Here is a 16272-nt window from a genome sequence, read left to right on the forward strand (position 1 = left end):
CAGTAAATGCAGATATTACTCAGACAATATAATTTTATAACACACTGAATTGAAGCAACTTTAGGTTTCCCATTTGCTATTACCAGGTTCTCAACTACCAGCTGATTGGCACAAACACTCTTAACACTGGCAAGGTGGTACCACCACAGTTCACCTCACAATGCTTCCACACCCCAAAGGAATCTTGCCAGCCTTTGTGTTTGTGTGCACATCCTGCCTGTAGGAGCAGAGCTGCCACACAAAGGGCATGGCCAGGCTGGATGAGGCTCTGAGCATCCTGGTCTAGCGGAAAGTGCCCCTCTAGTGGCAGGGGGGCTGGAACCAGATGATGTTTAAGGTCCCAACCCAAGCCATTCTGTGGTTCTATGTCAGAATGGGACTCTACTGTGCAATTTTTCATCATTTCCACCAACTTCTCACCAGGAGGTTACTTTTGGAGATGTAAAAGCATTAGTAGTCACAAAAATTTTCTCACACTTAATGCAGATTCAGTCCTACACATTCTTTCCTTTGGCCAAAATCCCAGCCACACTATAAAAAATCATCAGGCTCTCCACGGTCTGATAACTGCAAGTCTTTGCTCTGATTCTTGAATACTCAAATGTTTCTTTGTTTTAAAGTTCCATGTTTAGCACAAATGGAGAACTCAGTAGGTTTTGCCTAGTTAAAAAAAAAAAAAAAAAAAAAATCTCATCTAGAAAGCAAGTAATGAATGATTTGGGGGAGGCAACATTCATTTGGAGAAATTCAGAGACTACATGTCTCCACTGTGCTCCCTCCTGCATTTAATGATATGGCCACAGACCAGACAACTCACAGGATACAATTACATGAGGCAGCTTCATACAGACTCACACAAAGTACAATCCCAGCCATCAGCTCTGAGCAAGGCAAGCTGACTGCGCTCAGCCTCAGTCAAACTATTACTGGTCCCCTGGGTGACTCAGAGTCACCACACAAAACTGCTGGCATCACTGACTTCCCAAAAATATTTACATGGGAGTCAATTCATGTAAGAACTTCTGACACTGGGGCACTTAGCACTTAGCAGCTAATTCTGCTAAAAAACAAGTAAGAAACAAGTTTTAGGGCCTTGACAGTGATATGGTGGATGAAAATACATGGTGAGTCCAAAGGCCCTTGCAACTTGAATTACCCTGAGATCCTAAGGGCTGCTCAAACTGCCATATAGCTAATGCAACCTTTCTGTTCCAAATGCACCTGCTGAAAAGGGAGGGCTGCCAGAGCCAGAAATGCATATCTGAAAAATGTAGGTAGCCCTGCAGTAGACTATTTAGTCCCACGAGTTGGTCTTAAAGAAAAAACCTACAGGTACCCTCAATGATAAGAGCACATTGGAAGGCTTACAAAAAGCATTATCAGGTATTTTTCAGTCCTATTTTTAAGGAAGAGATCACTAAAATGTTGATCTAGCATTCATCTATTCTCTTTTCTCCCCAATTTCTGAATTCTTCAGCCTATTTTAGCAAGCTTCAACATAATATGGTAGGGAAAACAGAGATACCAAAGATTATATGCACTTACAAATACAGTAACCAAAAGCGACTCCACTGAAACACAGACCTCAGCATGAGGAAAATCAAAGCATAAGATACCAGCAGATCTACAGAGAAAAAGGCAAAGGAAATGAGGTTTCATAGAACTTCCCTGCTTACAAAATTACGTAATTAAAACTAGACCAAGTCAGTGGGAACTAGAGCCTATTGACAGTGGGACTTTAAGCAGACAATTTTTTCATGTGCAAGTTAAAAGGGTGAGACAAGAACAGCTTTTAAGACAACTTCAAGGAATATTCCACAAAGAAGACACGGAAGAACGTGCATACTTTCAATGGAGAAGCTAACAGGTTGGTGCTGGTGGGAGGACCCTGGGGGCTGATGAATTTTTCTTTCAGCATCAAGAGGACAATGAAACTCCACTAAGCAATTTAGAGACTAGCAAAAAAAATCAAGGTGCTGGTAAATCCAGCACTGACACTAACCTTCCATTCAGGTCATGTCAGGGAAAGTGAGGATTCACTCCTACTCACCCTGCCACCTACTAAACATGAAGGGAGATGGGTCCCACATGCATATAAATGACTGCTAATTTTACTTCAGAGGTAACAAGCACAATATGAACAGTCTCCGTAAGTCACTTTGGGATTTTTTAGGACCAAAGCCAGTACACTGTTTAAAATATTTAATTTAAAGTGTTCAAGCAGTTTAAGGCACAGTACCACATCTGTTCTGCCACACAAAGGACTGAACAAAATTGCCCTATCGCTGTGTGTAATCCTGTTACTCTACGCTGTACATAAATGATTCAAAATCATCACAAGCTCTATTCTAAAACCAAATGTCTTGTCTTTATCTATTCATCTCCAGGAGTTTTCCAGTGCTCTTTCTGCAGGCAACTTTCATCTGACATGCAACCTAAATTTACTCACAGCCAGTTTACACGCATTTGTTCTTGTGCTAACCTTGCCCTTTAAATCTGAGAGTTCTTTCCCCTCCCTGATGGTCACTCCTCTGATGTATTTATAGACAGCAGTCATATTCCCTGTCAGCCTTCATACTCTAAACTAAAGCCAAACCTCTTGGTCTTCTCTGGTTAGGCAGGCTCTCCAATACCCTGAACACCCCACTAGCCCTTCCCTGCACCTGTTCCAGCTTGAATTCCTCCCTCACAGACTGGCAACTAGAACTGTACAACACATGCCAAAGAGGCCCAATAAGGCACTCTACAATAGCATTAGTACACCCTTATCCCATGAAAATAAATCCCCAATAATCTGTCTTTTCCACCAATGCATCAGCTGTGACCCTTAGCCTGCAGTGGAGCAATACACACCAAGGTTTTCTGAGAGCTGGCTAACTCTGTTAGACCTCTAATAAACCCTGGTGACAAGCACTGAAGTGCTGCAAATGAAACTCTACACCAGCATTAAAGGAATAGCTTTATCCTCTCAATTTAGTAACCACAATGGTTCAGTCTGCTGTGTGTTGACCCAGACTCACAGTCCCAAACAAGAGCCTCTCAGCTTGCCAATGCTGAGGCAGTCACTCTACCAAACACCCAAGAGAAAACATATCTAACAAAACAAAAAATGCAACAAAAACACCCAAACACACACAAAAAAATCCACAACAAAAAAACCCAACAAAACGAAAACCACATGCACACAAGAATTAGTAAAAAAAAAAACAAAAAAACAAAAACAACCAAAGACAACACAGCAACCAAACAAGAAAAAAAAATGGCCCCAGACAACCTTTGTTAGTCCCAGCACTAAAACCCTATGGGAACTTAATTTGGTCAGCAAACAAAACCAGAGCATCAAATCTCTACCAGACATTACTATATGCAAGGGAAACTTTTAATTTGTATCCCATGTTTCCATTTATTTTTCACCATCCACTACGGGCCACCAAAAGACAGTATATTAAGCTGTATTTTAATTAAAGTACTATGTAAGTGTTGCAGTCAGGCTCAGGCTTTGTTTCACTCAATGTCACACTCTTGGTTGGTTTAAAGCAGCTCATTATGGTTTGTAAAGTTGCTGTGTTGCAGACCCTCCTGGGCCACCTGAGGACTCTGCTCTAGGCTTCAACTACTTCTGAAACAGGTGACCCAAAGGAAATACACTCTGGCTCCCAAAAGCTACCTTTCTTCTCAGGGACGGGGTTATTTTCCCCTCCAGTTCATGAATGAGCTTTGGATATTGAGCTCTAAAGCCACTGGAAAAGAGGTTAGACCTTGAATGTGCCACTATGGAAACAAACTTCTGTCCTAATTATTTCAACACCGTGTCTCCACTCTGCATGCTCCCTTGTGATCCTGTAGGTTCTCATTATTTGTATTTGATTTGGTAATACCTTGGTAAACAACTGATAGATACTGTTCTCTGGTACACTCAGGCTCACAAACCTTGTTTTATGCAACCAGTAGCATATCCACTTTGTGCACAAACCAACAAGAAAGTATTAATGCTCCACTAGAGTTCTTCCCACTGCAGCCAGAAAAGGACAATCCTTCCTTCTACACCAGTCATTATTACTTTTTAAGTATGAAGAAAAAGCCACATGGAAATTCTAAATGCTAACTTGGTAATTTTTCCCCTGCCCTGAATCCAAAGGTCTGAAACTATCACTGAATTTGATCTATTCCAGTTGCTAGGATCTTCTATTCTGCACAGCACCCTCTATAGCATGCCCCACACTGCTGACACTGAGGTAAGAGCTGCACCATAATGCAATCTAATTACCACAAAGAGCAGTTAAATGTTGGGAAGGCAGGTCCAGATACTAGAGCCAGAAAAAAAACAATTGATCAGCTGGACTGGGAACTAACATGAATACCTACAGGAAACTAGATATCCTGGTGCCAAAACTCTGCTCTTCCACAAGTTCAAGGCAGGAAAACCCACCTACTATTAGGAGCATGCCATCACTGAAGCCTAAAAATAAGGACTGGGCACGCTCCATAAACGTGGTTCAAATCAAGTGAGTCTTTAGCCCTTCTAACTCTTCTCCCCACAAAGGTGGTGATCAACAGCAGTTTACACGGTACCTTTTGCAATATGGACATATGCAAGGAACAGGTTCTACTCTCAAGTCCAGATCTCAAAAGCACTTTTCCTCCACAGTCCCTTTATCATCTCTTTTGTACATCAAAACTTATTTAATTCATTTTTATTAGCAATGTCAGCTTCATGATAAAGAGGTATGAAAGTGGTAGAGGAATGTATACATTAGTGATCTCCATGCACCCCCAGCAGCTGCTTAGAAACCCTTTACAAGTCTCTTTTTCTTCCACAGATGGTGAAGTCCTTTCCCTCTGTGCATTAAATACTCAACAAAACACACTCACCAAATTATCATATCAAACCATAACCATGCATGATAATTATGTCTTAAATCAAGATTTCTTCTACCGAATTTCAACCAAAATAAACATGGTATAGAGAACAAATGTATGCTTATAGTGAACAACCATTCATCAGCTTAAGTAACTCTAATGGATGTCACTTTAAACTAAGCCTGTACCATCTGTTCTACCCCTCAATTAGCAAGCAAAAAAATTATTCAATAGGCAGTTTAAGAAAGCCAGCTAATTTATGTAAGTTTTATTTCTCTTCAGCTCAGTGAAACATCCTCTTGTAATGCTTGGTATTCAGAAACAGATCAGAATGGAAGGTTGCTTTTTCTAACGCTATTAGGAATTTTGTCAGGGGAAATAAAATACCCATGTAATATTTCACCAAATCAAAAACAATCTCATTAACATCTTACATTTTACTTTAGAGAGCATGATGTCTCTCTCAGTACCAAAATCAGCTGGGAACTAAACAAATCAAATCTGGAGTGCTGCACACGTAAACAAGAACAAAGCTCAGGACTCAGCCCTACCCTGACAGACTGAGTCTACCAGCCCAGCAGGAGGCTGGGGATGCGCCCTCAGACCCGGGGGTCTGTTAACCATGTCAGTTCCTAACTCACCTCTCAGAGGCAAAACCCAGTCCTGCAAGCTGCTGTGCACAGCCTCACACTGTATCGGGACAAATTCCATGCAAGGTGAGATACTCTCCTTGGAAAGCAAACTCTGTTTGAAAGCAGTGCAGTGCCAAAAGATCCCTACTTGTGAGAGTGCATGAAAAAACTGCAGATTCATCCAACTCTTACTGCAAACCTCCATCCAGTTTCACTTCAAACTGGCCTCTCCTACCACTCAGCAACATGTGAAAACACTGAATAGAATCTCTCTTCAGTATGTTGGACCCTGACCTGCTGGAAGGCTCTGTCACCACCAATCTTCGAGTTCCCTCTTGGATGTTTGTCTAAAAAAAAACATGTAATAACAAGGGCTATTTCCACTGGAAACCTCAACTCCACCAGCATAGGCAACACATCCCAGGGAAAAGAAAGGTGCAAGAGACCTCATCTCCCAGTACTGTTGAGCAGAAGCAGGCAAGAGAAGGTCACTGCCAAACACTCTTGGTTCACCTCTTGGAATAGCAGGCTGGTTGAAAACTACTTTAAGATCCTGGAAATGTTACTTTGTATTACACCTTAATTTACATCATGGTTTGCGTACTGAGAAAGGCTCATCAGCCACAGATGAGCCAGGAGATCCTGCACACTTAACATCAGCATTACTAAATACTGCAGAAGCAGCTCAAACTGAGATGGCTCACCAAGGGATTACTGAAGATTACAGCTCTCTCCCCTTCCCACAGGATTGTGAACCTGAGAGGACACACTGAAGCCTCTGACACTGCTGTGCTGTTTTGCCTCACATTTTAAGACAGACAGCTCTGCACAGCCCACAGTTATTGTTCAGAGATTCAAAGCTCAGCAAAATAACTCTCTTTTGTGTTTAGTAGGGGAAGAAAAGGAGTCAAGCAGAACCACCATCCTGAAACAGGACATACCAAACCAAAAAAGCACAACATCAAGAATCAGACCAGAGGCTGAATTCTGCTTTGGTCTAAAACATTCAGCAATACCTTCCCCAGCCCAGCCTCCCTGGTGTAATCCACAACTCTACTGCCCACACAAACACAGGCTGTCTGCTCTAAGCAACTGCACTCCAAAGAGGAGTAAGAGCTCTCAAAGAGAATTCATCTTTTCACTCTGCACCATTCTTGTATCTTCTACACACCTGTAAGTACTGCTGAGAAAACTCAAGTCTGCAATGGCTGTTGGGTGCAGTTCAAGCACAAACATACAAATGGCTTTGCACCGGACTTCAGTGCCTTTTTTCATACTATCACCTCTATGTTTCTTTGACTTGAAAAGCATCCCGAACTATCCAACTTAGATGCCTTCTGCACCTAAGGCATTTGTCTAGAACCAGTGATCAGGTCACAAGATGATCTGTTAGAGGAGTTTTAGAGTACTGAGTGCTATCAAAGTATGTTGGCCCTCACTATGTTTTATACATGCTGTTTTTAACAGACTTGAGACAGCACCAACCAAAGAAAAGCATCTCTGCCCTCCACTCTTTTTTTCCTGAATCTCTTTTGTCTTAAATTGTAATGCAAGATGTAACCAAAAGTATGTATTCTATTACCATCTGTTAAAAACAGGTGGGGCAGTGTTCTTTTATCTCTTTCCTGACCCATCCCTCATAACTTTAGAGGGTTATCTTCTATTAATGGGCCAGCTGTTAAAACCAGGTGTGGTAGTGTCCTTTATCTCTTCCTCCTCTCTCCAGGGAGATATCTTCTGTTAATGAGCCATTGAGTCTCACTGCATGACTGATAAAATTACATCATCCCATTGTGAGATGCTCCACCCAGGGGGAGGAGCCAAGCATTCCTACCTGGATATAATTGGAGAATTAGAACACCACAGGCAGCCTTTTTTCACTGGATTCCCAGAGGAAGACCAGACCAATCTACACCACCACTGGACCTTCAGAGGAAAACTACACCCTTCTACAGGATCACTGCTTCAACAGAACCACATCTGTCGCTCCAACAGAACCACATCTGTCGCTCGAGGAGGACTGCAGCCACCACTTAATCTGACTGCTGCTAACACCCTGACCAACAGGGTGTCAGGCTGTATTCTGACTCTGTCAGCGTTTTTTGTACTATTGCATTATATTTTCTTAGTAAAGAAATTATTCCTATTCCCCTATCTTTGCCTGAGAGTCTCTTAATTTCAAAATTACATTAATTTGGAGAGAGGGAGTTTACATTTTTCATTTCAAGAGAAGCTCCTGCCTTCCTTAGCTGACACCTGTCTTTCAAACCAAGACACTCTTGAAAAAGAAGATTCCACTGTCTGCAGTCATGGTGCTGTGGTCAAGGACTTCACAAAATAGCGTCATGAAAAAACAGAAAACCAGCAAAGCCTAAGAATGTCAATGATGGTCATGACATCCACAGATGAGACTTGTATGCGAATGAGGGAGATAGCTTGAGCCCTTCCTGTAAAGGTGCAATTTCATTATAAGTTCCAGCTCCTTTTAACCCAAACTGAACTGGTTTGCCTTAGAGATGTCTCTTCTCTGGCTCACTGATGTTTCCTCAGTGCTAACATATGAGCACAAGTGTTTAGTTAGAAAAGTCCTAGACAGGCAGGAGCTATGAATCAACTGGATGCTGTCCCCATATAATGGGTCTTGTTTCATCCACACTCAGTCTTATTCTGAGAATACACACTTTATTGCTAAAGTGCTAGGAAATTTCAAATCATGCAGATGATCTCAGTCTTTGTTTTAAGCTGATACTTTTTCAAATGAAGAGAATGAGGTGAGAAGAGAAACAGACTACAAATATTTCTGCTTCTTCCATTGTTACCAGACCATTGCAGTTTAGCTCTCCAGATGGTTAACCTGGGGCAGTGATGCTTGGCCTTTCACTCCTGAAGTTGATACACTAATCCATGAACTGTATCAGATAACACCAACTCCCCTGTGCTCTCTGACACCAGACAAAGCTGAGCTTCTGAACCCCTGTCCACAAACAGTCAGGAAAAAAGGCAATGATAATGCTGATGAAGGCATTCAAACAAAAGGAAGAGATTGGTGTAAGAGGGTGCACTAAGCCTTGGCTGGATCCTGAAGCAGACTCTACCACATCACTGACCTTTACAGAACCACCTTGCCCCACTCAAAGGCTTCACGTCTCCCATTATATTCATTCACTAAGAAAACACCCTCCAGACATCTGAGACATATCTCTGTTATGCTTACGAGAACTTATTAATCACAGCAAATGCTATCTATAGAACACACATTAATGAACAGCCAGCTCAGCAGCATGAGTTCTGGAACAGAGTCACTGCAGTACAGAAGTGCCACCAGTTTGTTACTGGAAAATGAATACCACAGATATCATTGTAAGTGTGTAGTTTAACAGACAAAAGATTGGGAAGACAAGCAAGTTATCTGAATAGAAATTCTGCAAACTAAGTGTGATACTGGGATTGTACTGCACAGCTCTGTCATCCACATAACTTCAGGAAATCCATGCAAATAGCACATTTTTTAACTATTTCAATTTTACTGTGCTTGGGTTACTCTTCCCAGAGCATCATGAAGTATCAGAGAATTATGGAAGTTTGTAAGAAAAAGCCAGTTAGCAAAAAAAGGGGCAATACGAATATGTAATACTCTCAGAAAATTATATGTACACTTGTTCACAACAGCAAGCTAAAAATTTCTTCATGTGTTCCACCAGAACGGATTCTCTGTTGAGTTCATATTAGCTTTGGTGGTTTAGTGATAGTGTTTTAGTGGGGTTTTTTTTGTTTTTTTTCTTTCCCTACATGCCAAACAGTTTCTACAACAGCAGCTTGTTGACAAAAATGAGAAGAAATGCAGTTGTGCAGAACACTCTGCAATGTCACAACCAATTCTGATTCCAAATCAGAATTTCTGTTAAAAATAATTTTAACTGAGTATGCTGAGCTGCAGAGCACTTAAAACCTATACAGCCAGTCCCTCCTTCACTTCTACAGGTGTGAATTCCAGTACAACCCCCAGTTAAACATCTTTAGGCTCAGTTCTGCAGGAATTTTCAATCAGATTCTCCAGCACTTATCAAAAAGGAACATTATTACATCCCATATAATAGCTTCAGTACTCTATTAGGCTTTTCAGAGAAACTCATGAACAGACCAGAGCAGGAGTTCTCCAAGTCACAGCTGAGAATCCCTCCCCACTCCCACAGTACCTGGCTGTAGTACGAATTCCTCATTAAACCTGAAGGGAAACGAAGCAACGTGACAGGGATAACAAGGCAGTGGAGTTGCATGTCCTACCAACTCAACACTATTGAATTCAACAGAAGACAGATACACAAGTTATCTTTCTTGAGCTAAGAACAATGGATCTACCATGTTGTCCACAGAAAATGCTTTTTTTCAATTTGATAAACCTTTCAGTATGGCAGGAAATCATGAACACTGCTAAACTACTGGGATAATCAAAGATCAAAGCGTGCCACCAGCTAACAAAGTACACAAAGAAACCGGGATATCATAAACTATGAACACCAAGTGTAAATACACTTATGCTTAAAACACCATTCACTGAATTCTTACTGCCTTGAGTCCTCAATATCATAGCAGCTATCAACTATCAAGATATGGAACAACAATCATTGATTCAGTCTAATTCCCAGCTTACAGAACAGTATAATAGAATGTCTACTATACAGCTTTCATTTTAGATCAAGTAGCACTTGACATCAAAACTTCTGATAGTAATCACATTCCACATGACAAAGTCTTACCTTATAATTGCTGGAATTTACCCAAGAAGTGGCCAGTCCATCAACCATTTTATCCAGCATAGTCTGATCATGTTCAAGATCAGCTGACTTCTGTTTATCTGAGAAATAATCTATCAATTCCTGGCCAACCTGAAGTCTTTTTCCAACATCCTTCTGCAGCACCTGCGCTAAGCAGTACTCCATAGTGGGCTCCATAGTGTCTCAGAAATACAGCACCAGCCAGAAAGCCAGAGGGCAGCAGGGCCAAAAACTCCCTCTACAAATGTACGCAGGAGGTCGCCTCTTTCTTCGATGAAGGTTACTGAGGGCCTGGGTTTCAAAGATGCAATTCTGAGAATGGCAACAATGCACCATGTGTGTGTGGACAGCAGCTGGCAGGATATTAAAAGTCCAATTTAAATAACTAGTAATAGATGAAGCAACGAGCAGCTCCGTACAGTTGAGTCTGCAATAAATCCCAATTCAGCAGTCCATTCTGAAAGAAATTAAAAAGAACAGTATTATAGGTTAAATTAAGACTGGAGGAAAAAAAAAAGATTGAAAGCATGTCACAAAATAGGTTATTCATATACAGCTGTGAAGCTGTCTAAGTCAGATATGAGCAGCATTGGTCTATTTTAAGGAATCAAACAAGGTAGGTCAGGACAAAAACCTTATTCTTTACAGTAGCAGTTATCCATCAGTTCCCTGGAAGTTTTAGTGACAGAAAGTAAATTTGTGGCTTAAAGCAACAGCTGATTAATAATCAGTATTATTGCAACTGCCACTATCCACCCAAAAAGGTGGGGACAAAATCCTTAAGCAGGTCACCAGGAAAACCTATCTACTTTAAGTGAAAGCAGGAAGAGGTCTGGATCCTGTTTTGACTGTTGGCCTTCAGCAATCAATGTCATCAGCTGGTCAGCAAGATAAAGCACTAACACAGGGCTCCAGGAATGTAAAATGATCAGTTTTCAAAAACTAGGTGCTCAATCTGAATTCTCTTACATCCCAACTATACACATCCAGGAAACAGCACTCACTGGCACACTCTAAATGCGGTTCTGATAACCAAGGCCACACACAAGGAAGGTCAGGCCAGACTTTGCTGCCACTCAGAAGCACAGCATCACCTCAAAAGCTTTTGGCTTATGCAAAAAAAAAACAAAAACAAAAAAAACCAAAAAAACCCTGAACAACTGTATGTCCCCTTCATTAGGGACCTTTTGTCCCTACACCTGCAGCCAAATGAATTCCTCCAGGCATCCAGGGAACAGACTAAGGGCCTGTCCTCCGCCTTCCCACAGACCAGGGCTCCTGGCACCACCATAGTGCTTCCTGAAGAACTCCCTCCCTCATCACAGGTTAGCTCTTTTAGGAAGTGGGTGATAAAAACCCAGGGTGTCTTTTTGTTTCCAGGCTAATAATACCCAAAGCTAGAAATCTGCCCTACTTTTTCCACCAACATGAGGAAAGCAGGTCAAGCTCAGAGTAAGGGAAGAGGTTGTGCAGCAGACACCTTGTTCAATAAACAGCTGGAAGGAAGCTGGAGGCACAAGTTTGCTAATTGGAAGCACTGGGGCAGCAAATCTAAATACCTTCTTTTGAGCAAATTAGGCCTTCATGAAGGTCTTAATAAAGCAAAGTGGACCTGACAGCAGATGAAATGCACACAAAAACCCCAGCCCAGAAACAAAAGCACCCTTTGCACAGGAAACTATTCAGTTCATGACCTCATCCCCATCTTCCTTGGCCACATCTCACCACCCCCAAGCACAGCACCTAGATTCAGCTCTGAGGGCTTAAGCTTCCCTAACCCTACAAGTACTGCTGCATGTGTCCCAGCTTCCCACACGGGTTGTGCAGGAGTCACCAGAGTGCAGGTCCCTCCATTCCAGGCAGCCAGTTCAAATCCCTGCTAGCTGATGGGCATCCAAACTGGTTCTGTAAACCAATGGACTCACCTCAACCAACTGCCAGGCAAATCTTATCTTCAGCCACAAGGGATTGCTCATGTTTATACACTAAGCTCCCCCCTTGTCAGCAAAACCTCATCCCCAGAGCAACAAGGAAACCTTGGCTGCTACTGCACACACAGCACCTCAAACTTTGAGTTAGTGCCGTGACAGATTACTGCTTGTGACCCCTACCCCGATCTAAACCATCTCAAGGACACACAAAACTCCCACCATTTCAAGTCACCTCAAGAGGGATTTGATTTTAAATCCTAAAGCTGTCAACACCCCCTCCAATAAGTACTCTTAACACCTTTTTTCCTTCTAAAACAAAGTTCCAAACTAGAAGGAAGCATTGCCTTTTTTACTGCAGTTTCTACTGATGCTACAGATTCTCTCTTGGTCGATTTAGCACCAAACCTGAAAGAAGCTCTCTGAGCTTTCCCATCTTCAACCAAAATGGTTCATGATATGGCACTCACTCCCATGACAGCACAGGCACAAAACAGACACTTCCACAATTGTACAAGCACAGCAGATGCTTTCATCCAGCTCTCCCTGTCTGCAGCTTTGAATACTGGCCCCTGCCCTGCCCTCTAGCACAGGCTGGTCTTGCTCTTTGCTGCAGACACTCCACTTAAGAGAGACGGTCTTACAGCAATGCCTAAATATCCAGTGGAAGCATTTTCACATAATAGGGAAGCAATTCACTGGACACCTCACTAGCATAGAGCTACTGGAGAAGGGACAGGGAACTGGTACCAAAATGCTACCACATTCTAGCTGAAACCCTTCAAGTTAGCTGAGAAGTTTGTTTCTGGACTCCAGAAGCTGCACACATGTTCAAAAGGGGACTCTTCTGTTAAACTGGACAGATAGTGAAGAAAGTCTAACCGCTTTTAAAATGGAAATGTGGAACTTGCTTAAACTTGAAAATTCAGATTACCAAAGGGTATGAATGAGTGCTAGTGAACACAGAATAGCCATTTTTTATTAACATCACACAGAGGCAAGTCCCAACATGTCCAGAAACCATTAGCTGGCTGTACTGCCATGAAAAATGAGCATTCAAAGTTTCAGGTCTGTCTTCTATGTGGTTTTCATGGCACTATACTGCCATGAGAAATGAGCATTCAAAGTTTCAGGTCTGTCTTCTATGTGGTTTTCATTTGTAAGTCTTTGCCTACAAGCACAGAAACAATCTTTAAAGCAAACTAACATAAATAAATTTCTCTCCACTTTCCTTACTTTCTAAACACACGAAGGAAGGCATAGGATAAAAATCGTGGTGCACTATAGAAGGACAAATTTGTGTCACAACCTTGAGGACTGTAATCTGAAGAACATCCACTATACATTATGGCACCACTATCAAATGCATACAGGGAAGAAGAGCCAGAAACATCTTTGAATCCTGGGGAAAACAGTAATAGGAAGCCAAGAGGAAAAGCTCAATGTGACTTGCATCTACCAGCTAACAGGTGTTTAAGTAGCACTTCTCTAAAAAAAAACAAAACCAACTATCCTTACACATGTTAGGAAGTTGACTCCCTTCTTCCCAAAAGGAGGAAGTGGAAAAAACACCACCTGAGAAAAACAAGACCCAAGTTGACAAAAAAAACTAACCTGCCAGACAATGAAGCATATGGCTGCTGCACCCATCAAGTCTGCAATTATCTGGGCAGATGCTCCCCATGTAAGCTTTGAAAAACACAAAGCTTTCTTTTTTCTTTTCTTTTTTCTTTTTTTTTCCTGTTTTTTTTCTGAAAAACAGAAGCCAAAAACTTCTGTTCCTGGACTTCTTGAGTCAATGTTACAAGATACAAACAGCTTCAGACGGGGATGTTGAGTACAACCTCTTCCCACAGAAGAACAGTCATGCAGAACTCAAAATTAATAACTCAGTGGCACAGGTCCTGTATTTGGAGCTCCTCCAAGTTTTGAGAAGGGTTGCCAGTATAAGCTCCAGAGCAAGGGTTTTCTCCAAGCCTTGTAGTCTGCCCTTGAAGAGACAGGCTAGGCTCAACACATAGACAGAAGAATCCAAGAGAAAAAGCTACCCCAATTATGTCATTGAAAAAAAGTTCTTTGTTTCATTAATAAGCCATCAAAACTATATGCTTTGTAACACCCACGTTTTTCCATTAACAGCTATCCCATAGAAAGCCACTAAACAAAGGTTTATGTTTAATGCCACCTTGGAGCTCAAAATGATGAATTTAAAGGGGAAAGCTGACAAAGACCAAACAGTCCAAAGTTACTCAGCTTAGATACTACCATCATAACAACATAAAAGCTGGTACAATTCACAGTAAAGCAACTGGCTGAACACATAGAATAAACTAATCCAAACAGTAATAAGGAAATACTTGTTACCTAAGATACTGTGGCAATTTAAAGTACCTAAGCCAATGAATTTTTTTTGGCACTTAGGAGAACACCACTGACCCCAGACTAAGTGAAAGTGCATGATTTGCAATTCTCAAGTCAGACTTTATCTTAGGATAACTTCACAGGAAATTTGGAATCTTTTCCCTCTTACGAAGAAGGGAACCTGAAGCACATCAATATGCACTATTACTCTCTTGGTGTTCTGCCTTTCCTTGGGAGTTCTTGCAACACAACTATTTAACTTTAAAAATTATGTTTCACTCTCTTCTGCTCTAGACATCAGGTTATCTTTGTCAGGTTTCACTGTCATCTTCATTTAGCAAAAAGTCAGCGCAGTCCATAACCTCCCCAGACAACTGCTCCAGACACAAGCAAGCAGAGACAAGCCTCTTGCTGCCACTCATAATCACTGGAGGCAAGAGCTAGCGCCACTCAATAACCAGCTCTTTCCAGTCATCTTCCTGAAGGTATCTCTCAACTTCCAGCCAGTGAACTTAATTTGTAACCAACTTGTAAACATGACCACACTCCTTTTGTGGGGTTTTTTTGTGTACGTGGTTAGCTGTAGCCCAACAGCTGTAGAAATAACACAGCAACACAATTGTACCAACACGCCTCCTTCTTCACAACTCTCAGGACCTAATTGCAGTCACTTCAGTTTAAAATTAGTTCCAGGTATATTCAACAGACTTGTCAACTACAGAACTCTGATCCTTCAGGAGATCTCCACCCTAGCCAAATGGAACAATTTTTTCAAATATAAAAGCAACCAAGCATCCAACCTGCAGTAGTTAACCACTTCTGCAAGGTGGGCAGTGTAAACACATAACTTGGTTTGCCAGCTAAGCCCCCTTGGGCAAAAAATTCAGAGCTACTAGAACAGCACCTGGAAACCATGTGCTACAAACACTAAGTGGAGATCTCACCAGCAAGGCAGTGTCAAATTGCAGTTCTGCAGGGTGGAAGTTCTCAGCCCTCTGTCCACTTCTGTATTTTTGCTTCCACCAGTACAGCTATACCCTCCCCAGAGGGGACTGGTGTCAGGCCTCTACAAAGTATTACAATCACCAAGCACTCAACCAAACCTACTTTTCCCTGGGGTGTGCAAGCAGCCATGAACGAAGCAGCTCCGAGTGTTCCTACTGCAAAAACTCTGAGAGAAGGAGGTGGCAAGTATAACATCAAGTGTCCTACTTGAAGAAGTAAGCAACATCTTTCTGGAGCTGAAGAGTTTGTAGGAAACACCCACCAAGCAACTGACAGATGGGCTCTCCCCACTGTTCACCTGTATCCATAAGTAGGCAATAATGTTTCTTTAGTGACAGGGAATATTACACAATCACGGTGATTGTTTCAAATCAGTAATTAGTGTTGCCCTGTACTTGAGCCTCCCCCAATCCAAAGATGGAATCTTAGATTTCCAGACTGACAACTCATGCTTTTCTAATTAGCTGGCGGGACAGTGGCGTGCTTATCTCCTGTACCAAGTGTCTCTGGCGGCACTGATGCACTCCTTCCACACCCCATCCAGTAAGTTTTAACTGTCCTCAGACAGTGCCAGCGCCATCACTTCTCAGTCCAACCTTGCTGATAAGCAAAGCACTGCCTAGATGGATGCAGCTTCTTTTCCAGAAGGTTTTCAAAGGAGGGTTTCTTTGTCTTCCCACAGCACCAGCTGCACTAAAGCAGTGTAAAACT

At 41.9% G+C, this 16272-nt stretch overlaps 1 protein-coding gene across 41 annotated transcripts in view; it reads right to left on the bottom strand.

Moving 5' to 3' along the window:
* Nucleotides 1-16272, bottom strand: part of CLASP1 (cytoplasmic linker associated protein 1) — a 167814-nt gene that overhangs the window by 144768 nt on the left and 6774 nt on the right. For all 41 annotated transcript variants that reach the window (XM_086897376.1, XM_086897399.1, XM_086897365.1 and 38 more), the window contains exon 2: nt 10250-10724. In XM_086897376.1, the coding sequence (XP_086753502.1) occupies nt 10250-10444 (195 nt within the window). In that variant the 5' untranslated portion in view covers nt 10445-10724. The remainder of the gene's footprint in view (nt 1-10249; nt 10725-16272) is intronic.

This window comes from Cyanistes caeruleus, chromosome 7 (assembly GCF_971803275.1).
Source record: "Cyanistes caeruleus chromosome 7, bCyaCae1.hap1.1, whole genome shotgun sequence".
NCBI lineage: Eukaryota > Metazoa > Chordata > Aves > Passeriformes > Paridae > Cyanistes > Cyanistes caeruleus.